Raw genomic sequence first — 23,291 nt, 5'->3', positions numbered from 1 at the left:
TTCCCATGCACATCAACTCTCAATGCAACCCCCCTTCCTGAAGTGGGTTTCATAATGACTGCAGACTGAACTCTTGTCCACTGAATCTCCAACCTATCGTTCCCCTGAACTATCAGTTCCTCTTGATCAAGGGATGAAATAGCTGTGAAGCATACAAAGGAATGAGAATTTGACTCTTTAAATCAGTTTGCTTTTTTCTTTAGTGCATAATTATGTCCTTGTGCACTTGGTTCCATTACTATTCTTAGTGTTGTCCTAGTCTACTAACTCCTACCAATACCATATGTATAGGGTGGGGTGAACAACATGACAGGAACTGCTCATGTTAGTACGTTACACAATTAGTGTTACTCAATCTAGGTTTTCATCCACAATTAAGTCATGCCTGAACAAAAATACCTTGAATTTCTACCTTGGCCCTATGGCCAAATGTGTAGGTTTACTATCATTATATGCTCTATTATTAAAAACTGCTCTCTCCAGATTGCCCCACAAAATGGTATATAGAACCATTTCCATAAAAAACCTATCCCACTGGTTCAGTCCATAATGCATAATCCATCAAGCTGTCCCCTTTCTAACTTCTCATGCAACCCCAGTAAACCAAAAAGCCAGAAATCCAGTGCCATTCCTCTTGAGAGGACTTATGATGTAGAAAAATATGCTGTTTATTCTCTCTACACCATCTTTTGAAGTCATAGGTATGTCTGGCATTTTGCAATTGCCCGAGGGTGTTGGGGGGGGGGGGGGTTCCTTGCTGTTACATGAATTACATTAGCTTCCTTAGGTATTCAAGATTCCTTTTGGGCACTAGAGCAGTAAGGATGTAACATGATGCTATTTTAGATGTGCACTATTGAGGTGTAATCATGAAATCCATCTTTTCATTAAGACGATTGATATAGAAGTTTAGAGAGGAAGAGAGATCTCCATATGGTTTTCATTGATCTTAGGGTCCATTTGGTTTGCAGTCAGAATCAGAACAGAAATGGTCTATTCCCATAGTCTGTTTTGTTCAGACAGGAATGGGAGCAAGAGTGAGATTTCATTCCCAAGGGAGGGGCAGGGAATCGCCATTCCCTCAAATGGGGGAATGCCATTACAGCGGGAAAGGGAATGAGATTCTGATTCCGCCCAACCAAACAGTTGGAATCGGAATAGCCCATTCGATTCCGATTCCAGACCCCTATTCCTGCGAACCAAACGGGGCCTTAGATCTGAGGAAAAGCATATGTATGAGAGGCAAATAGGTGTGGACCTGAATGTAAAGTTCTCTGTGCATATATAGGCACCTTTTTGTATATGCCAAGGGTTTCTCACCCTCTTATATTTATTAATACAATCTTTTTACCACTCGTCCAAAACAATGTTAGAAAACTTGTGGGAAAGACATGAAATTTTACAGTTACAATGGTTTTTTACCAAGGTTTTAACACTTGGTCCTTATTTGCACTAGTCATAGATGAATTGACTAAACATATTCAAGATGTCTTAGTGTGCCTGATGTTTGTTAATGACATGTAATGGAATGTCACATCTGAAGTCTCATATGATAGGCAAATACCACTTTGATTAAAATGAAAATTCTATAAAATAGTTGTAAGGCCAACTGTGTTATATGTAGCAGTGTATTAGTTAATAGATAACATGTCCAGAAAATGAGTGGCAGAAATGCCAATGCTTAGATGGAGGAGTGGTAAAACTTAGAAAGGATATGTGCTTAAAAAGACCATCTACAGAAGGGGCTGAAAGTGCCAAGGGTAGATTGAAAAAGACTTTTGTGGATGTAATAAGAAATGTATTTTTTTTTTATGAATATAATAAGAAATGTTTTAAGCACCCATAATTTAATGAAGGATATGGTACTAAACATAACTGAATGACCAATCTCAAGCCAGGCTCAGCCTGAACTTTAAATTGACAGTCCAAGCTCAAGCCAGGCTCAGGTTGTTTAATTGGGCTCATTTGGTCCAATGTATTAAAAAGTTGTACGATCCTATGTAGTATCATTAGTTTAAACCTTTGAACAGAAATTTTGTTTGTTTTGCATATAAGCATGCATATGTGTATAAGTCTGCCTGGGTTTGGGCAAGGCTCAGGTTGAGCGCACCCAAGTTCTCTCTATTGCAAATGCAATCCTACATTCTACTTTTGGATGAAACTGCTTTTCGCACTTCTCTTGTTCAGACTTAAACGCTAATGTGCCCATCTTGCATTATAATTTTATTACAAGTTATTTTCTACTTTGATTGAATTTGTTTCCCTTGTTTGCAGACGCCAAGGGAAACTGGCAGCATATCTAAGCAGGAATCAAAGTCAAAAGATAAATGTGTTGTGATGTGAAACGAGCGGGTAACGTCGCACTTGTACTGTAAATGTTGTAATCTTGTTCTGATCCCCATTTGTACTAGCACCTTTCTTTTTCTCATTTTTCCATCAGTTTTTTTTTTTTTTCTTTTTTCTGTAAATAGAAAATACATAAATGTTCAATCAAACTCCGTAATGAAGTATTTTACAGGGTTAGATATTTAAGAAGCTCCCATAGTAGAAAAAAATTCTATGGAGCCAATTCTGACACCATATATGACACAGTACTACCCCCACCACGAAAAGAAAAGAAAAAAAAAATCACAAGCACATAAAAAATTAGAAAAATACAGTAATCTTATCCAACTGATCCTTGGTCGAATAAAGCTGTCAATCAAGTAACCTCTACGGTTCTACCTTGCCATCGCATGCCTCCGTTGTGTCATGAAAAGTGCTATTAGCAAAGGATTCTTTCTAAGGGAGGCCATGAAATCATCCTTGCTGATCCTTCCATCGTCGTCTGAATCAAATAACTTGAAAAGTTGATTCACCTATTAGCCAAATATGCAGGCTGTAAGCGTCTCGTTTCTAAAATAGTGAACATTTCATGCTGAAAAGAAAATTCCCAATAGCAGGCACTTGTTTGCGAGTTCGGTTCTGAGACACAACATATCGCTGGCGTGTTCACCTAGCTGCACATTGGGAAGTAACATCTCTTATGATATTCCTGTTGTGTGGCTGGATGAATGTGGCCAGCAATGTATTGTGGTCAGCAGATCCGGATTCCTTGTTTGCTTACCTCATCTTCGGACGTATCCGATATTGCTGGTTTAAGAAAGTCTCCCAGCTGTTACAAGTTCAACAAGAACACGAAAGGTGTTAAAACAAATGGGAAAATACCCAAGGAAAGGAGATATAACCACAATACCTGTTGTTTCAAGATGTAACCACTTCTCAGTGCATCACATTCTGTGAAGGCTAATTCACATACTCGCGAGAAAAGTTGCTGCTTCAGGATATGAGCTGATCCAAAAAAGAACTGCAGGTTCCGCAATCCAGTTTTGGCATGCCAAGCAACAACAATAACAATAAAAAATAACGATGATGATGATGACCAAGATAAAACAATGATGACTGCAAATCGCATTAGCAAACATGTAACTTGAGTCATTGACCAAAACAACACTGGATAAGGAGGTAGGGAGGGAATGCTCTTCTTCAATTAGTTAAACTGGCCAAGTCATCTAACTACTAAAACTTGGTGGTGAAGGTGACTGCTAGGTGGGCTTATATTGGTTTGCTCCTCAATGGAAGGCTCTTGGGTATTAAGACACTCAATGCGAGAAGTAAAGATCTTGGCATCTGGCTTGAACTACTTGTTCAAATGGGTACCTAGATCTGCAAATAGCATTGCTGATTCTATGGTAAAATAAGACCTTGTTTGGTTGCACTTTTCAAAGTATTTTTTTTATACTTTTGAAAGTATGAAAGTACGAGAAGTACATGAATGCGCTTGTTTGACATGCTTTTTACCTGTAAAAAACACAAAGTAAAAATAGAAAAAACATGAAAAGCACAAAATCAGTTTTTGATACTTCGTGCTTTTTGGCCCTCTGACATACTTCATACTTTTTCATTGGCTTGCTATTAGTTGTGAATTTTGTATTTGTTCCTCATTCAAAATCCTACTTTGTACTTAATTTGTTTCTATTAGCGATGTAAGATCTATTGGCACATAATTTGTTACCAATCATGGAAGGTGCAAAAATATCAACGGAGGAACATCATCCATCAGCTGTGTTTATCAGTTCTAAAGATAATGGCAAGCTCTGCACTGCCAAATGAGAGGATATCCATTATGCATCTTTTGTGCCTTTTAGCATATAAGAGTAATTAGCACAGACAGAATACAACAACCAATTACCTGTCGAAATGTAACTGATCCACACTTCTCCACATCTATGAACTTAAAGATCTGAATGGCCAAAACAGAAAATAAATGATAAACCTTACCAATGATGCAGTTCAGGAGAGATTTCATAGCATAATAGTTTAAGGCTTCCAAAAAGGAGAAAAAGGTGGAAAAATCAATTACCAAGTTCTGAGAACTTAGAATAAATAAAAAAGTTTAAAGACCATCCTGGTAACTAACCTTCTCAGAAAGAGGACTTGCTTTTAACTTCAAAACCCTCAAAAAGTCGTGGAATTTGGCACGTCCACTGTGAATACAAAATAATGAGAATATGATGAATTTTGCTTTACTATTAACTTTAATGGCCAAAAGAAAAATGAGAAGTGTATACCTATAAAAAACACTAGCATCTGGCTACTAGTAAGACAAATATACAGAACAACACATACTGTATCATAAATACAAATTCATAAGTTGCCTAGACCCCATACCCTATTTTAGAAGTAAATGACACCTGAACATTCTTAAAGAATGAAAGAGAAGAACTCAAATTCAGCTTAAGAATGGAATCTCATTCTTAAACAAAAGAAGATAACTCACAACCATCAAATATTTAGACTAATTGAGCAATGAATCAATGAGTCACTTGTTCATCCACTGCCAGGTGGCTTAGTATGAGCGCACTCATTTCTTCACTTATTCCCTAGATGTGTTTTTAGCCCATCTCTTCCCCATAAGATATTCTCTTTTTGGCCTTCCTCTAATGGGAGCAGAAAAATTTTATTTGTCGGGGGGATTTGGAGGAAATAGAAGTGTATTTGATGGAAAGTTCAAGTCTCCTAGAAGATTATGCTCGCACATGGATCTCTAATTTCGGACTGGGGTATTGCCAGGTGCTGGAGCCAACACATTTATATATACATTGGGGGTGATATAAGGTGGCCTGCATCCTAGTAGAGTTCCTCCCCACCCCAGATTTTATAAGAATCGTGTCTCCGCTCATGGTGTTGATAGACTCTACAGACATAGTGCTTCTTTTGGTAGCAACTTTGGAGCTCTTTGGACATTTTAATACAGCACATGGCTTGGTTACATCTTTTATATGCAGTCACATGTTGATAGATTTTGCAGACATAGATGGAGCTTCTTTTCGTAGCAATTTTGGAATGCTCTATACATTATTGAAGATGACATACATATGGGCTCAGTTACAATTTTTTGTATTTTTGCATGGTCACACACTTGGGGGAGATGACATGAGTTGTTGTATAGGTGTTCACTCTTACTTCTACATGTAATACTTGTAAAAACTTACTTTTTTCTTTATTAATAAATTCTCTTTCACTATAAAAAAAGATAAAATACCATTCAGTAGGAAAAAAGTTAAAAAAAAAGCATTTTAAGTGCAAGAGTTAAAAATTAATGGGTATGAATTCTGCATCTGTAGTTAATCATCATTTATCTTAAACAACCAATTAGGTGGTAGGTCAAGGAGCAAAGTAACATGTTGAAAGACAAGGAAACTACAAGATGGCTTAGGCCCCATAACTTGCAACCTGTCTTGCATTAGGATGGCCTGGCCCCAGCATCAATACCCCACTTTTAAGGTTTTTTTTGGGGTGTGTGTAAATGAGCTACACAAGTGGGGTAAACCCTTCCCCAAACCTGAGAACCCCTAAACCTGATGGCAAGATTAGATCCCAGGTCTCCACTACGAACAGCTAGAGAGTTCACCAGATAGCCTACTGGCACCATATGTCCCATCATGAAGATTAACTGTGCAAAACATCAGCTTAAATTCTTGTTATCATATATGGGCCAAGAGTTCTGTTTGAATTCTAGTGAGGTGAGAACCAGATTGTTTAAAACATCCGATTATGCTGAATTTTCGTTTAGGCCCTCCCTCAAGTAAGTTGGACAGGGACACATCCAATGATCAGTCCTGCTCATCTTAATAAATGCAATCTTGTAAGTTACAAGAGCCCCGGATCACAATTAGTGGTTGTGTCCCCAAAAATGAGTGATTTCCCTTAACAAAACACTTGCTTTTTTGTACAGCTTGTTGAACAAGAACTGATCAAATCTGTACTAATTTAATTATGTTGCTTCTCCTCTATATGGAATTTTGACTTGGACTAAAACAACTAACCATTGGGAACAGAAGGGCCACATTGCGCCCAACTTGGCAACAGTTTAAACCCTGTGAGTTATTCAATGCAGGAACATAATTTGAAATCTTGTTTCATGTTTCGATGGAGAAGCCTTGCAGTTTTAGTTTCATACTGATATTACATTACATCACATACATATACACCTTACCCAGGGGTTGTATGTAATATTTCCACTTCTTCTGCTTTTCATTAATAAAACACTTCAGTTATTCATAAAGTCATAAAAAAATAATGGATAATATTTAGGTTCTGTAGGGGGTGGAGTGTGCAAGAGTACAAAAGAGAAGAATGCTTAATATGTGAATACATCAAGTTCTATATCCAATCTTTATTAATCTCATCAGATTTAGGTTGTATGTAATATTTCCACTGTGGTGTGGACTTATGGGAGGAAAGGAATGCAAGAATCTTCAATGAGAAGTAGAGGTCAAAGGAAGAATTTGTGGAAACCATAAAGATAAAAGTTGCATGCTGGGTAAAAAATACTTGGCTCCTAACAAAATCAAGCTAATATAATAAGGGTGTGGAAAGAAGTAGCATACTCCTCTAAGAACAAAGAAAGAAAGGTGATGGAAAGGAAGCCCCCAACTACTAATAAAATAAAGCTGAGTTTTGATGGGAGCTCTATAGGAAACCTGGGATTGGCAAGCTTTGGTGGTGTATTTAGAGACTCAAGCAACGTTTTGGCAATGTATTCAGGACCTTTAGGGGTAGGTAACTTAATAAAGGTTGAACTATTAGCACTGCTTCAGGAGCTAAAACTTGCCAAACAAGCAGATTTAAAAAACTTGGAGGTTGAAGGGGACTCAAAACTGGTGATATCATGGACTAAGACTTGGGGTAATGCTCCTTGGATTTACAGACGTTCCCTAAGGGAGATTGAAAGCCTAGAAAGGGAACTTAATACTTCTTTCACATGGATCAGAATGACTGCAAATGGGATGGCCAATTCATTAGCCAAACAGGGAGTTTACAGGCAGCAGTTTCTTTGGGCTTTATTGTAATACTGTTTTGCAAGTTGCAATGACTGTGTTTCTGTTTTTACTGTAATACTGTAACTTGTTCTCTTAATTTAAATAAAATTCCTCTGCTGATAAAAAAAAACAAATTTAACTAAGCATTAGAAAAGACTTTATGCTTGGTTTTCAAGCTGTGCAGCCATGTTTCATTTCAGTGCAAGGGAAGTCTATGTTCCACCCTTTGCCAACATTTAGGGAAGAAATACGCTCTATGGTTCCTCACTTCCTTGATGGTCTAGATGATAAATGATGACAACTATAAAAAGTAAGAAAAAAAGGAAAATCATTTCAGCATTCAATAAGATGTTTAACACACATTGAGCATCAATGTGATACGATTTTATCTAAAAGAAACAAGAGCAGGATGTCAGTTAGATGTTACCTAGGATCTGGGTTCATAGCAAGAAATTTCTCTAGAAATTCCAGAACTTCCAAGGTGCTTAAGTTGAACAACTGTAAAATGAAATAGAATAATCCAAATTCAGTTTTTCTCCTTATTGCAGCAAAGTATAATAAATAAATAATCAAGCATAATATTAATAAGTAACACTACCTAGAAAAAAAAAGCAGGGACTTGTAATAGATATTAACTGTTTGAAAATTTTAATTTTTTTAATTGAAGACTTGTAAAAGGCTTATTTTAAACACGTGGCCAAGTCTTTCAGGCCAAACTTTGTCACATGGATGGTGGGACGAAAACAGGGAGTCACAATGGACCAAACTCATTTTCCACATGGAAAAATCCTCAGTCATGCAGGATCTTCTCTAAGCAACTTGACTGGTAAGCCCATCCCTTTTACATTTGTAGATTATATTTGAGCACACTCTCCAGTTATATTCATGATATAGGTAATAGTTTTATTCATCAATGAAGAGAAAATTGTTTCAGTTGTCTATACCCTTTGATGAAGGGCTTGCAATTCAAACCTAATAATTTCTACTACATAATACTACATAACATAGATAAAGGTCCTTAGTTGATATTGTTCCTGGTTATCCATGGTCTTGGGAGCTATGATAGTGATACCTGGATACCTGGTTATCCATATTGTATCAGATACTTTAATTACTAGTGTAATTCTGTATCTGACACCATGTCCAGCTGTGTCCTCACTGTATCTAGGTAACATAGCTTGGGAGAGGTGGACTGAACACAGACCTAACTTCAGGCATTTTTAGCACAAGATGTCCATTCTCAGACTTGAACCTGTGTTCTCATTGCTTGTGAATCCAACATTTTTCCATAGCACCAAGCAATGGCCTCCTACATGCACATTCCTGGATGAAAATCTAGCTCTAACATCTTAAAGTACAACTGAAGGGAAGTTTTTGGATGTTGAGATATTTCAACAAAAAATAAAAAAAAAAAACTCACCTTTTCCACCCTAGCCATTTCCACCATATAACTTGAGGCCTTTTCCTGCCACATAATAATAAACAAATGCTAAATAATAAATAACAACAACAACAACAAAAGTTTCTTATTAAAATTTTAATTTAACAGTAATGTGAGTAAGCACATGTAACACACTGGATGTTATGCTTACTAATAGATATAGGGCACAAGAATGGGACCACAGTGTAGGAATAATTTAAGATTGAAAGACATGACACTAATGTAATTGTTTCTACTGAAGACATGAATAGAAACTCGGACACATATTGGTTGCAGATCCTCTGAAATGATCGAATTTCTATAATTTCTATGGACATGTTCCCATGCAGAAATTACAAAACAAATTCCTATAAAGACAACTATTCAATACAAAGTAAATCCTAGATGCATGGACTCCCAAGTGCCTGCTCTTTCAAGACCCAGAAGGAAGGCCATCCAATATCATAAAGCAGTTAAGAGAAATGATAGAAATCAAAATGAAAAGAAAAACATGGGGTATAAGAACAACTACAATGCTTCAGTCATTCAGATCAAGTCAGTGAGGGATGACTCACTCAATTGAAGACAGCCTAATTACAAATTAGGCTACCAATGCCAGCTCAAATCTGGAAAGGAAATCAGGGGCTGCCAAACAGTTAAAACTTTGATTTTCCACTTAAATACCTTCTGGTACTTTAAAATCCTTTGTCCATGCATTGATATAACAGTTCATGAAAAAAGAAGTAGAACAAGCTTTAAAAGACAATCATGGACGTCAAGATTAAATAGTAAGAACAAAGGCATCAATAAAGTAGGAATTAGGGAATTTTCAGAAATATGATTTAAAACTCACTTTTTACTTGGAACCTGATGAGGGATAATTTGGTCCGTCCAATGATGACATGACACGTGAAGCAACTGAGTGATATGATGACACTTCAACAATCTTGGACACCTCAGCAGTCCTAGTCACCTCGAGCACCTCAGGTCACTCAACTAAGACTGAGTCCCAAGCAGCTCACTACATCCACCGACCTTCCGAGGTGCCACGTAGCCTCTTTCTAGAAGCAAGCCAACTATCTCCGATCTCCTCAGGATCACGGCGCACGTCAACGGACCTTATCTTCACTCCGCCCAATTCGGATGGACTTGCATAAGCCTTATCAGCTTACTCGAAGTCCATCTTCGGGTGCGAAGCTAACTCCGGGTTTGGCGGGCCGGTGATCTCGGACATGCATCGTGAGGCCCACGGCAGCTTGCCTATATAAAGGCTTCGCCTCTAGCCTCACAAGGTACGTGCGATTTAGCTCTCGTATTCTCATACTTACAAACTATCAGCTCTCTCTAAATCTCCTTTGCTAACTTAAGCATTGGAGTGCCCACACTGGGTAAAACACCATGGAATACTCTGATCTTCTTGCCTTGAAGTTTGACCCGGCCATGTAGCCAGTCCGACATCCGAGCTGCCTTCTAGCAGGGAGCGACCAGATTGTGAATCATCAGAACCCATTAGAAATGGAGATTTGACAAGGACGGAGGTGTCAGCAGTCTTACAAGGAATAAGAATGGTTAATCTCTCAACTATAGGAGTCAAGTGATGGATGGAGACACCAAAGTAATAATGGGTTGGATTAAGAACAATATGGAAGGATCTTGGAAATATAGGCATATCACGAGAGAGGTGCAGTGCCTGGCTAGACAGACAAGGACAACTTGTGTCCAGAGATCAGCCAATGGGTTAGCTGATGTATTAGAGGGACAAGAGGCCAATACAAGTTAATTGTATCAGGCGATTGTTGTCCAAGAAGATTGGCTGTGAAAGAAAAATGTAAAAGATGTTACAGGGAGTAGGTGGCTGGGGCTAGCCTATCAAAGTGTGGTGCATGACACATTTTGATATTGTAACTCATGTTTTCATCAGTCAATAAAATTGTGGCTGTTACTGATTAAAAAAATTCACCAACAAAATTGGATATGATATTATCCCTCTAAATAACAAGGTTAATTTTATCATTCCAACAGGTGCATTGTTCTTTAAAATTTGTAAAATCATTTCAAGATTTAAGGACCAGAATTTGATTGCAGGAACTAAAGTACCCTGCCTATCAAGGGTTAGAAACAGACAAAGAAAGAAAAAAGGCCATCTTAGCAATAAAGCATGTAAAGGGAGCATTTCTTACTTTTTGTGATTTGGCTGCTTGAGCCAGAAGCATTAAGTCGCCATAGGAATGAGATGTTTGGACAACATTGAGTGCACTTGCAATAGCATAGCTAGTCTGCAAAGCATTTCATCAACAATGAACTGATAGTTAGATATTTATTACCCCATAATCTAAATGGGAAATTTTAGAAAACACATCTCAAGAGGCAGCACTAGAAAATAGAAAGTATGATGCTTTCTACAAGGTAATTGAGAATTTAATACTGAAGATACTGCTAATCAAGAGCTTTCGGCCATGCATTTGTAATCCTTGAATAATTTACTTAGCCCATATTAACAAACAGAGATCTTGGACCTGTAGAATAGCATGGTCATGTATATCCACTTCACATTAAACCTAGGAGTTCACCAATCATCATTAGTAATATATTTGGACTACATTTGTGTTACCTAGAATGAAGCAAGTTCCAGAAATATAAAGTAAAAGGAGCATGTATCAACAGTCATAAAAAATGAAATAGGAAAGTTTAAACTAATAAAAGTATAGATGGTTGAGACTTCTTCTTCAGTTCATTTATGGTAAATGTCCATCTTAGCAGCACACTGTATTCTATTCTTAGAAAATAGCTCCAAACCAGTGCAGTTGCACAAACACTAGGTACAGTACCTCCCCTGCCCTAACACATACAAGGAAAAAAGACCATATAATTTTCACTTTGCCCTTACTTGTTTTCCTTTTATTATGTTATATAAATAAAACTAATAAAAAACAAGCACAAGTCTAGAGATATGGGATGGATAAATATATTGAAAAACTGCTGCCTGGGCAGTTCCTAAATATCTACTGGAAGGGGAAATGGCCAGGCATGGAATCTGAGGAAAGGAAGGAACAAAACTTATTTTCATTGGTTGTTGCAGAAACTTAATCCAAAGGAAGCCATTGCTTCATATGGTAACTATACGAGGAAATATTCTGGTCAAATCTCTCCATAGAACATATCAGTATGGCTATGTTGTCAGAATGCAAAGGTTACCAGGAAGAGAAGCCTTACATTTAGAAATTCAATCATCTTGGACCCAAGATTTGAAGCAAAAGTTTTCAAATTTCAGAACTCTAAGAGGTTTTTTCATGAAATTTTTTTGTTTAATTAATAATCTTAATATTCTATGCTACTTTCTATATTTATGTTATTTATTTTTATTTTGTTACAAAACAAATTCATGCAAAGTTTTTCATACTTTATTTTAACATATCCAAAATCAAATTTTCTTGAAATTTCACCAAAATTTAAAATCATGCTCAGTGGGGAAATTGTGGGTATGATTCATCTGTAGAGCTGTGAGGATCTCACCGAAAGGTATGGAAATATTTTCCCAACTTCATAATGCTTACCAGTCACCACCAATGTTTTAAAATGCGGAGGCGTAATGCAAGGCGTTCCACTACCTAGAGGCATGAGGCATAGTTCAGAACGCAAGGGGCGTAAGCCTCCCAAACACAAGGAGGCGTAAGCCTCCTTAAGAGGAGGGGGGTTAGGAGGAGAATGAAGAGGAAGGGGGGATCTCATTTTTTCTTTATTTTTAATAAAAATCTTTTATATTAAGAAGAATAAAAATCTTTTACTCCCTTTCTTTTTCTTTTCTTTCCTTTTCTCTTTTTTTCTTCTCTTTCTTTTTCTTTCCCTTCCATTTATTTTCCTTTCCTTTCCTTTTTTTTTCTTTTTTCTTTTTTTTGTCTATTTATATAAGATTTGCATGAGGCGCATGAGGTGTACACCTCTAGCACGCCTCATGAAAAAAACGCATGAGGCGTACGCCTCAGAGGTGTTAGCGCCTCTGGCAATACGCCTCAGGGCGTTTTGGGAGCGCCTCACCTGGAGGCGCACCTCTAGGCGTACGCCTCCCATGCCTTTTAAAACACTGGTCACCTCACTATAAAAACCAACTTTTGCATGGTCCTTGTTTAATCAGCTTGTAAATGTGTCTAAAGAAATCCATTGCAGTTTTTGATTGGTCTTCTCCCTACTCTTGTGGGAGTTGTAGTCTAAGTGCAACAGCAAACTTTTTAGAAGGGCATTTGAGATGTGCAACTAGAAAGGACATATTAGAAATGAGTATATTGGAGAGGACTTGTGAAGTTGGGAGTAGCTCCAATCCAATTTGCAATAAGATGGGAGAAAATCAACTCAAATGATTTTTCCATGTGCATAACCAACCGATGACTGCAATAGTGAGGAGTAACTTGGTGCAAGTAAAAGAACATAGGGATGACCAAAGAAAACATGAAATGGAGTGGTAAGAAATGATCAAGGACTTAAGACTTGGCAAATGGCTCTTGATAAAGCATGAGGGCAGGACAAGATTTGTGAAACCAGTTCCAAATGGTTGGGACTATGATTGAGTTAAGTAATCATTACTGGTTCAGAGAGACTTCTCCTCATGTATTTCTCAAAACAGCTCTGCTAGATCGTGTATTGATACAATCATGTTACAAAGTAGAATCATCATTAAAGATTTGGTCCAACAGGTATGCTGAAAATAAATGTTGATAGGGCATGATGATGAGAACCTGGTGAGCTTTTCTATATTACCCAATCTTCAAATGGAATTACTTATTCATTTGAGAAGGTTCTCTCTTGTGTGCTTTAGAAATATCTCCAAAGATAAAATAGTAAACATGTTCAAAAAATGAGATCATTAATATGTGCTCACCCTCTCAGCAAAATGAACAGGGCTTTCTTTTTGTCTTTCAAGTGGGGTGACAATAGGAAGGTACTCTACCTGTAAAATCCAGAACAAGAATCCTCAATTAAGAACTCCACAATAATATCAGAAGCCACTACAATGGATCCACAGTGGCTCCACAAATTTATGAAAGAGAAAAGAAATCAAGATGAACTAAAAGAATGTACAAGTCCACTTGGAAGGGATACATAAACAGTGAGTTATAATGATGTAGGAAGCAAGAAGGAATGATCTTGGCATAGAGTATTAGTTAGCTTCAATTTTTTCTAGTGGAAGAACATAAAGAAGATTCAATAGACAATTTCTACAAAAGATTAACAGCTAAAGCAAAAAATGATAAATATATAAGGAAAATAAACATGTATAGGATAAGAGTGTTTACCTCCATAAAATTGTGAAATTGAGTGAACATTCTGAACATGAGCTTTGGCAAAGAAATATGTCCCCTAAACAAAATTCAGTGTCAAATGAAGCAGCCACTAACAATATATCACTTCAGACACAGTAAATTCCACATGCACAAAAAGTCCTACCAAGATTGGTCAAAATGTACATGGGGATAGCGAACAACCACTGGCTGAATTGGTAAACCAGGAATAAACGCACCAAGTTGGAATGATATAAGGACCCTCCCATTAGTTGTGGTACCCTCAGGAAACAACAAAACTCGAGGAAAATTATTGCAGGAAGCCTTTCTCTGTATTCAGATCCTTAAAAGCACATTTCTGTATCAAATAGCTTATAAATTGATATAAAATTACATATTTGACCCTAATTCTATAAATTTAAACATAAGGAAAACACGGCAACATATTCAAAGACTGTTATGCAAGTTTAAAGAGTTTTCCATAGATGTTGACCCTCAAGATGATGCAATAATAAGCATGGTCTGCTATCACAGGAGAAAAAAAACAATGTAATGTAATTTCATTGAAGATAAGAACAAAAGACAAGATTTATATAAGAAATCATAACCGAGACTTTAATCAGTTCTTATACGTGTCTATACTCTTCAAAAATAGATAAACTACAATTTCCTTATTTTAAACATTGAATGGTGCTAAACTGCAATATATTTACAAATTATGCTTACCCCATCAACCTATAGGACAGTTATGTTAAACAAGATAAAACTGTTATTAGAGTAGATATAATAAGATAAAATGAACTGTCATTAGAGTCCAAAAAATACCATGGCTAGACTAATCACAAATAGGTGGATAGAAATGGCATACAGTGCCAAAACTTCAATAAATTATGGTTGCTTAAAAAATGACCTATGATGTATTGAATTTTAGGAGAAGTCTCCCTGAAATCATTAATTTCTCATATCCAATTTAAAGTCAAAAAAGTCAAGAAGTCCCACAGAGAAAAAACTTGAGAGTATAAGAGTTGTTTGAGAAATTCTAATGTTGTAATTATTTGTCTTTAGCCAGTCCCTGATACCCTAGGTACCTTTTCTTGAGCAGTGCTCAACCTTGAACCAGCTTAATTGAGACCCTCTTTGATAAAAAGGATGCTACTATTTAGTATTTACTAATAGCCCATTCCTTAGAGAAATAAATATTAAGTAAAAAGATACAAAGGTGAAACTTTTTTTATTAAGTTACAAGATTCTACCAACCAATAAATGTATAAAACAAGATGTGAAGCCCTGCTCATGAGACAGGGTAGGATGTCCTACTTATGGGCCCAAGATTGCAGGGTTTAGGATAACAGCTGGAGCTAATAGGTGGTTAATAAGATCTCAGAGCTTTTATAGGTTGCAGGGATAAGTAATTTGTCATTGCCACATGCTCTAAGAGTTTTAGGTTGCAGAAATGAATAGAAGACGAGGATTTTAAGTATTGGGATGGTGGTAGAAAGTGAAAAATATTTTAGGGCAGTTACTTCGACGCAAATGGTTGATAAAAAATTTCAAGATCCACATACTAGAGTTGATAACACGAATTTGTAGAAAAGGATCAATATTTTAGACCTTATCAATGAAAAGGTTGATGGAAGAATTAAATATCTTCAATTATGGTTATGGACCTATGGTGCTAAATCTCTCACAAACAAGAACAAAAATAAAAAGCAACCAATTGCAAAAGAGCAAAAGATATATGCTTTAGCTGCCAGTACAATTTCTCTAATTGGATTCTTTAGATTGAAATCATATTTAATCATTAGAATCTTTAGATCAATATGTCTATGTCTACATATAGATGTGGGTTTTGTCTGGCATTGTGTACGCAGACTTACCCCTGCACATATAGAGAGACTGTTTCCAAGATTTGAACCCTGATCACCTAGGTAACAATGGAGCAACCCAACCATTGAACAAAGGCCCACCCTCTGCCAAGATTTGTTGAAATTTGGAATATTTGCACAATAAATTGAAAAGCATGCTGATATATTGAAAATCATAAAATATTGGGCTGACATCAAGACATATTTGGAAAATTTTGTTTCAGGAGATTCTTGTTTCACTTCTTGGGGAAATGAGAAATTTCCCCTATGTCTTGGGGAAATTGTGAAATAAATGAAAACTAACACTATAGAAAAAGCCCTAGAACACAAACCAACAAAAGCGAAACCAATGCCACTCTTTTTCTAATTTGCTTAAGGAATAATTTTGCAAGCATAAATTCCTTGAAGGACTGCTGGGGGAGGGCTGGGGAGTAAAACAGATCAGTACCCTTTCTCAAGAGAGAAAAACAAAAAGTTCAAAGCATCAAAAGTGGCTTGACCTGTCTTGGGAATGCCCAACAAAGAACAGGAAAGGAATGTAGGCAGTGGATAAGAGCCTAGTAAGATGACTAAGGTTTACTTCAAGTCCAAAAATAAGCATAAGCTTGGAAAAGAATTCAGGAAGCCTTGTCCAATGTTGTTCAGTGATTAGAACTTTACGTAATTTTGGTAGTAAACAGAAAAGACGGGCTAGAGAGTTGGTAATATGACTACCATTTGCCAGTAATGCATGATGATTTGACCAAGCCCATTGACCTCTTGGAATTTTTGAAATTGGCCAAAGAATCTTGTAAGTAAAAGCATGGAAAATAGTTAATTACAGTCAGGAAATTATATGTAACATGATAAATTTAGCATATCTTTCTTGAACTATATCAAACAATTGACTGGGGAAAGACAAGAAAGAAGAAACCATAGTAAGGTAAACAGTTCATTTAAGACGTAGAGCCCGTTTACCTTTATTTCATGAACAGCATGCTTTCTTGATGGTGCTGAGAATCTATTGACATAAATAACCTAAGAACATAATACAAAGAGAAAAAACATAATTCAGGCCTTAATCACATCACAGAGCAACAAAATACATAAAGTACACGTGTCTTACATAAATACCAGTGACCATTGGCAGAAACTCTGATAAACAACATACTTGGGGGACCAGAGGCATAAAATTACCTGCATTGCTCTAATAATTGTTCCAACGAAAGGTATGGCATCGTGGGATTCAGAAGCAACAGTTGTTGGAAATAATTCATAAAAAAAGAAAATGGGTTCAATGAATGTTATATGATTAGATACAACAATAGGAGCAGATTCTCTTGGAACAGGTTTTCCTATGCGCTTTATCCAATGATAACTGAAACCAAAAAAAAAAAAAAACGATGCATTAGTTTTGAACCCGAATGGAATTGCATCATTAGGGGACAGGGGGAAGTGGAGAAGTAAAAGCATGAAACCTCCTTAAAATTATGTGAAACTATTTATTCATAGGAAGGTTTTACTCAAATCAATTGAGCCTTAATCTTAACTATTTGAGGTTTTCTGAAGGTGAGAATTTGTGTTAGATACTATAGAGCCATATACTGCAAACCAAGAAAAATAAAAGGTGAACATGGACCCCCATACCAAAGAAACCGGTCCCAAATTTACTTTGTAACACATTAAGGTAAAAGAAAAAAAAAAGGAAAAATACGATAAAGAAAACGCAGAATATATAATATAAAGGAAATTTGACACGAACACATTGAAACAATGTTTTTGAACTATTGTTGACCCGGATGGTCAGACCGTTCGGATCAAGAATCGTTCAGGCAATCAGTTCCATTTTACCTTAAATCCGGTCTCCAGTCAAAAATATTGAATTGGTCAACGATCTATTGATCCAGGCAGTCAAATCATCAACCCATTCAACAGTTTTTGTCTATTTTCATTTGAACCGGATGATCAAACCATCAACTCAAAAATCGGTGACTAGAATGGTTCTCTGGATCAATTTTTAAAACATTGTATTGAAATATACAAGGGGGAGGGGGGCTTAATCCTTGGTCTCCAGGTTGGAAGTTTCTAATATATTTATTATTACAAGTTAGAGAGAGAAAGAGAGGTCCTCAATGGTCCACCCAGGTCTATTTCTCCTATATAATGGGTATGAAGTGGTTAAAATCTAAATATCCAAAACATTTACGTATTCAACGTGCCTCTTAGATGCCAACTGATGGTGATTTAGATTCATTCGTAAGAGAAGAGACCTGGGATCAAATCCCGCTGCCACCAGGGGTTGGGGGGCTTAAGGGAAAGGGGATGGGCTACCCCTGTTGTGTAGCCCATGAAGCGAAAAAAAAAAACGTGCCTCTATGACATTGCCTGGATAGAGTGATTCATGATTGATTTTTCCTCCCCAGATTAATAAAAAGGAGAATAAAATAAGTGGTGCATTTAAAAACAATTCCCAATCTGATATGCCTTTTTTTGGTCTAAGTTTCTTAGCAGCTCGCACAAGTGTTAAGCTCTCTGCAAAACCCTGAAAACCCTTTCGTTGACAGTTCCCTCAGCAAATTTTAGGAACTTCCGAAGAAGAAAGGAGTACGGTAGAGAAATTTAAACACTGAAGATATGTCCACTAATAAAAGACCTCCAAAATATGTATAAGGAACTGGGGGTGTTTATAATACGGTTCAAACCACAAAACCGAATCTAACCAAACCAAATTTACGGTTTCTAAATTGCAGTTGGCGGTTTTGGTTTGATTTATTAAATTTTATAAACTGAACCAAACCATAAACTGCATATCGAAATTTTATATATACATATAATATGAATATATGATATATAAATATTATATATAAGAGAGATTTGAAAAAAATCATAAAATGGTCTAAAGTCTCCAAATCGTATTAAAAACCGCACTAAACCTGTAATAAAACGGTTTTTATTATGGTTTGGTTTAGTTTAATTTCCATACCAAAACGATTTGTTTTGATTTAGAAATTTCTCAAAACGTAATTTAATGGTTTGGTCGGAGATCTTCTCCAAACTACATCGAACCGGACCGTGAACACCCTATAAAGGAACAATCAGGAAGGACAGCTGATCACTAAATCATACTTGTCGGAAACCACTTTATCACTTGGCAATTGGCATAATTTAGAGCTATTATCCACAGGAATGATTAGCTCAACAATCGGATAGAATAAGACCATAGGAATGAAAGGATAAACCCTGGGCAGCGACTTACCCGAAAGAGAAGAGAATAGAACGAGAACAGAGGCGGGTGATCCACATCAGCCTACATCTCCATTTGGGCATCGGGTTCTGCTTATCCTTCCAACCCTGCAGAGCGAATCTGGTGGCGACGTAACCCACCGCAAGAGAAAGACCGAGCAAGACAAGCCGAACAATTGCAATGGGAATACACACCAAAATTTTGAGCCATTCATAGAGACCTTGAATATCGGGGGTATAATTCCGAAACGGATCAACCGGGGACTGGGGAGGAACGGAAAAGCTGCCAGCACCGATGAAATGGAAAGGGTTGTGTTCTTCGGAGGTATCCACAGCGGGATAATTGTAATGAACCGAGGAAAGCGAATCGCAGCTGCCAGAGCCATCGACTTCGATGTCAAGGATTAGTTGGGCTTCGGGGGGTGAGTTTCTGAAGTGTTCGGGTTGCAAAAGAGGAGAGTTGAGTCCAACTTCCGCCATTAGCAACAGTAAGAGGGGGAGAGTTGAGAGAGAGAAGGGAGGAGAGAGTGCGAAAAATGAATATAAATAGATGAGTAAAGAGAGTTTCTTGTCTTCCTTCCGCCCCCCCGAAGATAACGAGACGGCCAATCGCGATTCGCGAACGAATTAAATTCTAGAGAAAGCGGATGCGGCTAACTTTAAGGTTTGGGATCGGATTTATTTATTTATGGGCAGTACTTATTTGCCATTTATTATTATTATTATTTTATACACGTGGGAAATTCCTTACTTTTAGTAGAAAAACACCGGACCAGACCATACCATGACCGTCCGTTCCTTTCTCTTTTTGGGTTGCGTGTAGAGTAGTTAGGGAGGTAGGGGGCCCACTCCATGTCTGATGATCCAATTCCTCGACGGATCTGCTCCTTACAGATCGCGCCTCACACTGAACTCACAGTATGCCTTGATCATGTATAGAAACATTTATGTGCATTTGCACGTGTTAGTCTCTCTGAGATAAAATTATTTACAAGGACAATTTTTGAACAGTTATAAATGGACAGTTTTTAAAGGAAAAGTAAACAACATAGATACTCTCTTTATACGGTTGTATGTTACTTGGATAAGGGGGTAGAAAACATCTAATGAAAATTCTAAAAAGAAGGGACATTTGCTCTTTTACAAGTAGTATAGATTTATAGGAACATGTTTTCAATACAGGGTGAGATGTGATTGTGTTCAGTGAGGAATAGATCCCAATCGACCATGTGTCCAGGATCAAGATTCATAACTAATGGGCTTTGCACCATTAACATGGGACCCGAACCCTACCCACACACCAACAACCATATAGTAGTGAACAATGACCCAAACTAGTAGCCATCGACGGCAAGAACTCCGACGATACACTTCTTGGCCTCTTCTTCTTACAAGGGCTTCCTGTTTTCTCTTTTCAACAAATCGAAGCCTTACACTGACGGGTTTTTTTTAGGCAAATGAAGGTGGGTCAATACCGACGGGCTTCCTGTTGTGGCTGATTATAGCGACCAATTTGAACTCGGTGCAACCCATTCCATCTCTCTTCTTCTTCTTCTTCTTCTTCCCCTCCTTTCTTCTCACCGGAGTATATCTCCCCCTTGTTTGTTGTTATCTCCGTAGCGGTGAGTAGACTTGTTCATGGGCCGGGTAGCCCGATGGCTCGGCCCGGCCCGGCCCGCACCCCGGTCGGGCTTGGTCATGTAATTAGGCCCTCGGGCCTGATCTCGGGCTTAACACAGTAAGCCCGACTGTATTTCGGGCCGGGCTCGGGATTTGTCAAAAAAGCTCGGTCCGAGCCCGGCCCGGCCCGGCCCGACTCAATATTATATATTTTATAAAATACATAATATGTATTTTATATATTATATAAAATATATAAATAATATAATATTTATTAAAATATATATATATATTTATTTTTTTCTTTATAATCTTTCTCTCTCTATTCGGTCGCTTCAGCAATAGTAACAGCATGGGCTAAATTTCGGACTTGGGTCCAGGCCCAGGCTTTGGGCTTTTTATGAGGGCTGGGCTCGGGCCCAAGTTGTAGGCCCGATGGTCGGGCCGGGCTCGGGCTTGGGCCTTAGAAAAATTTATTTATACAGAGTGAAAGCTCGACCCGAGCCTGGCCCATGAACAGGTCTAGCGGTGAGACAATGGATTTTTTTTCTCGCCATTGGTGGCTTGAATGCTAGCTTCTTCTGTTGGTTTAACCAGCCTTGTAGAACACGACAGAGGGCAACGGATCAAATCCAGGTAACTGGACCCACAGATCTAGCATTCCAGTTAGTTAACATTCTAGTTACTTGACGGATCATTTACTCCTGGGTTCCAGTTTCTTCTCACCGGAGTTCATTTACTTGACATTTACTCCTTTCCAATTTTGTCGGTTCATTTCCTAATGTCGACAGACCCAGTGTTCCAATTACTTGCAAGACTATATCTTCTATGAGGAGCAGATACAAAGTTCTTGTCACCCAATCAAAGCGGGGAATGGTGGATTTTTTCCCGCTCACGATGCCGGTGCGTAGGGAGTTGCCGATGGCGATGGGAAGGAGAATCAAGAGTGGCCAGTTCAACCAGCCGAACTATTAGTAATGGAGAAAATTTCCGTTAATTCACGGTTAACACGGATGAGACGATGTATTTGCCACTCATTCGAGGGTGCACTCGTCCAATGCACCCATGGGTGCACAGAACGCGGCCTCCATATTATGATACAAACAGTCTTCGCATTTATACGTTCAACATTGTCCTAGAAATACTTATTTAACCAATTAGGTGCCATCCATTTCATATCATAGTAGAAAATAAAAATAAATAGTATCTTCTTGTTCGATTAATGGCAAGGACCAATTTGACATTTTTTGAAAATTTAGATACTATAATGACATATTTAAAAATTTAGATATTAACTTTACACTACCCCAAATTTCTGAATTTCCCATAATAGGCCAAGAAACAACTGACAGAAAACTGTGATTTTATCCTCACAGCACTTCCCTGCATCCGAATTCCAAAACATTTCCTATGAATAATGGCAAATTTCAACTTCCCCTTTACTTTCTGACGGTTGTGTATCAACATCCACCTTTTTTATATCAAAATATCATTGTCTTCCTTTCCTTAGCACTTTCTGACATTGATGCATTTACTCCACTTACCTAAATGAAAATATACAGTTTTCAAAAATACATTTCAACCAAAAATTCAGAATTGCAAATAAATATATAAAATAGTAAACTTTTCAAAATCAAGTAAAAAAAGCTTATAGCCAGTGTAATAGCAATAGGAAAGGCAAATTAAGAAACAAATTTGCCATTCAAATGGTCAAATTTAGGTATTTGCGAGTTTTCATTAGCTCAGAATAATGGAAGGCATGTAGAAGCAATAATGTCGGAAGGGAGATGTTTCCAATTATTTATAATGGGGTTATTTTACCATTCACAAATGAACATGCCAATGTTCCGTGGTTAGGAAGTCTCTATTGAGATGATAACAGCTACCAACATGTTGATATTAATAATGCTTTCAACATTATCTACAGACGCACATTTGCATCTCCACAATTCAATCAATGACAACATGAAATCAGATTTGGTGCTCACAAAATTGTGTTCACTCTTTTCACATGTATTAATAGAGGTGTAAGTTGGGTTGGGCTGCTCGTGGCCCGACACAACCCAGCATGAATTTGGACTGGCCTGGCATGGCTTGACATGACGGTCCGTGGCCATGCTAGGCCTGACACAATCATGCGGGCCATGTTGGGCCTTGGGTTTTAGGTCCATGGGCCAAACTGACATGGCACTATCGAGTGGGCCATGCCGCCCGCGGCCCGCATGCTGGCACAGCCCAACCCGTAGCCTAGCCCGCGACATGGCCCATATATATTATTTATATATTTTATATATAATTATATAGATTATAATTATATAATAATATATAGTATATAATATATTAATAAAGTAAATAATTTTTTAATTTTATTATACTAATTTATTTAATTATTGTATATATAAGCAATTGTATACATCAAAATTCATATAAAATTAAAATTTTAAGTTTTTTGTCAATTTTTTTAAATAAATAGCTGGCCCGATGCATGGCTCGACCTGGCCCAAGGCTCGGCCCATGGCATAGCATG

General features: G+C 37.4%; 2 protein-coding genes across 7 annotated transcripts in view; one reads left to right on the top strand and one right to left on the bottom strand.

The window, feature by feature from the left end:
* Positions 1-2,532, top strand: part of LOC104596216 (uncharacterized) — a 32,068-nt gene extending 29,536 nt beyond the window's left edge. The window contains exon 12 of the mRNA XM_010257283.3: positions 2,275-2,532. Coding sequence (XP_010255585.1) covers positions 2,275-2,343 — 69 coding nt within the window. The 3' untranslated portion in view covers positions 2,344-2,532. The remainder of the gene's footprint in view (positions 1-2,274) is intronic.
* Positions 2,416-19,791, bottom strand: LOC104596217 (lysophospholipid acyltransferase LPEAT2). Of its 6 annotated transcripts, none has more exons than XM_088895675.1 (15): positions 19,158-19,784; positions 17,099-17,279; positions 16,880-16,939; positions 14,224-14,387; positions 14,073-14,136; positions 13,658-13,726; positions 10,965-11,060; positions 8,785-8,829; positions 8,617-8,673; positions 7,792-7,862; positions 4,460-4,526; positions 4,232-4,282; positions 3,236-3,346; positions 3,107-3,154; positions 2,416-2,858 (listed from the first exon to the last, which is right to left on the bottom strand). In XM_088895675.1, exons 1-15 carry the CDS (start codon positions 19,622-19,624, stop codon positions 2,721-2,723), a joined length of 1,689 nt encoding a protein of 562 aa, XP_088751801.1. In that variant the 5' UTR covers positions 19,625-19,784; the 3' UTR covers positions 2,416-2,720. The 6 variants fall into 6 exon arrangements, with proteins under 6 accessions (XP_088751801.1, XP_088751804.1, XP_088751803.1 ...); XM_088895676.1 differs by lacking the exon at positions 2,416-2,858 and adding an exon at positions 2,871-2,999 and having other exon boundaries at positions 19,158-19,789; XM_088895678.1 differs by lacking the exon at positions 3,236-3,346 and having other exon boundaries at positions 19,158-19,786.
* Positions 19,792-23,291: the final 3,500 nt, after the last annotated feature.

This window comes from Nelumbo nucifera, chromosome 1 (assembly GCF_055504915.1).
Source record: "Nelumbo nucifera cultivar China Antique chromosome 1, China Antique-T2T, whole genome shotgun sequence".
NCBI lineage: Eukaryota > Viridiplantae > Streptophyta > Magnoliopsida > Proteales > Nelumbonaceae > Nelumbo > Nelumbo nucifera.
Note: the sequence above shows the minus strand (reverse complement) of the source record. Positions and strands in the feature narration are given on the sequence as shown.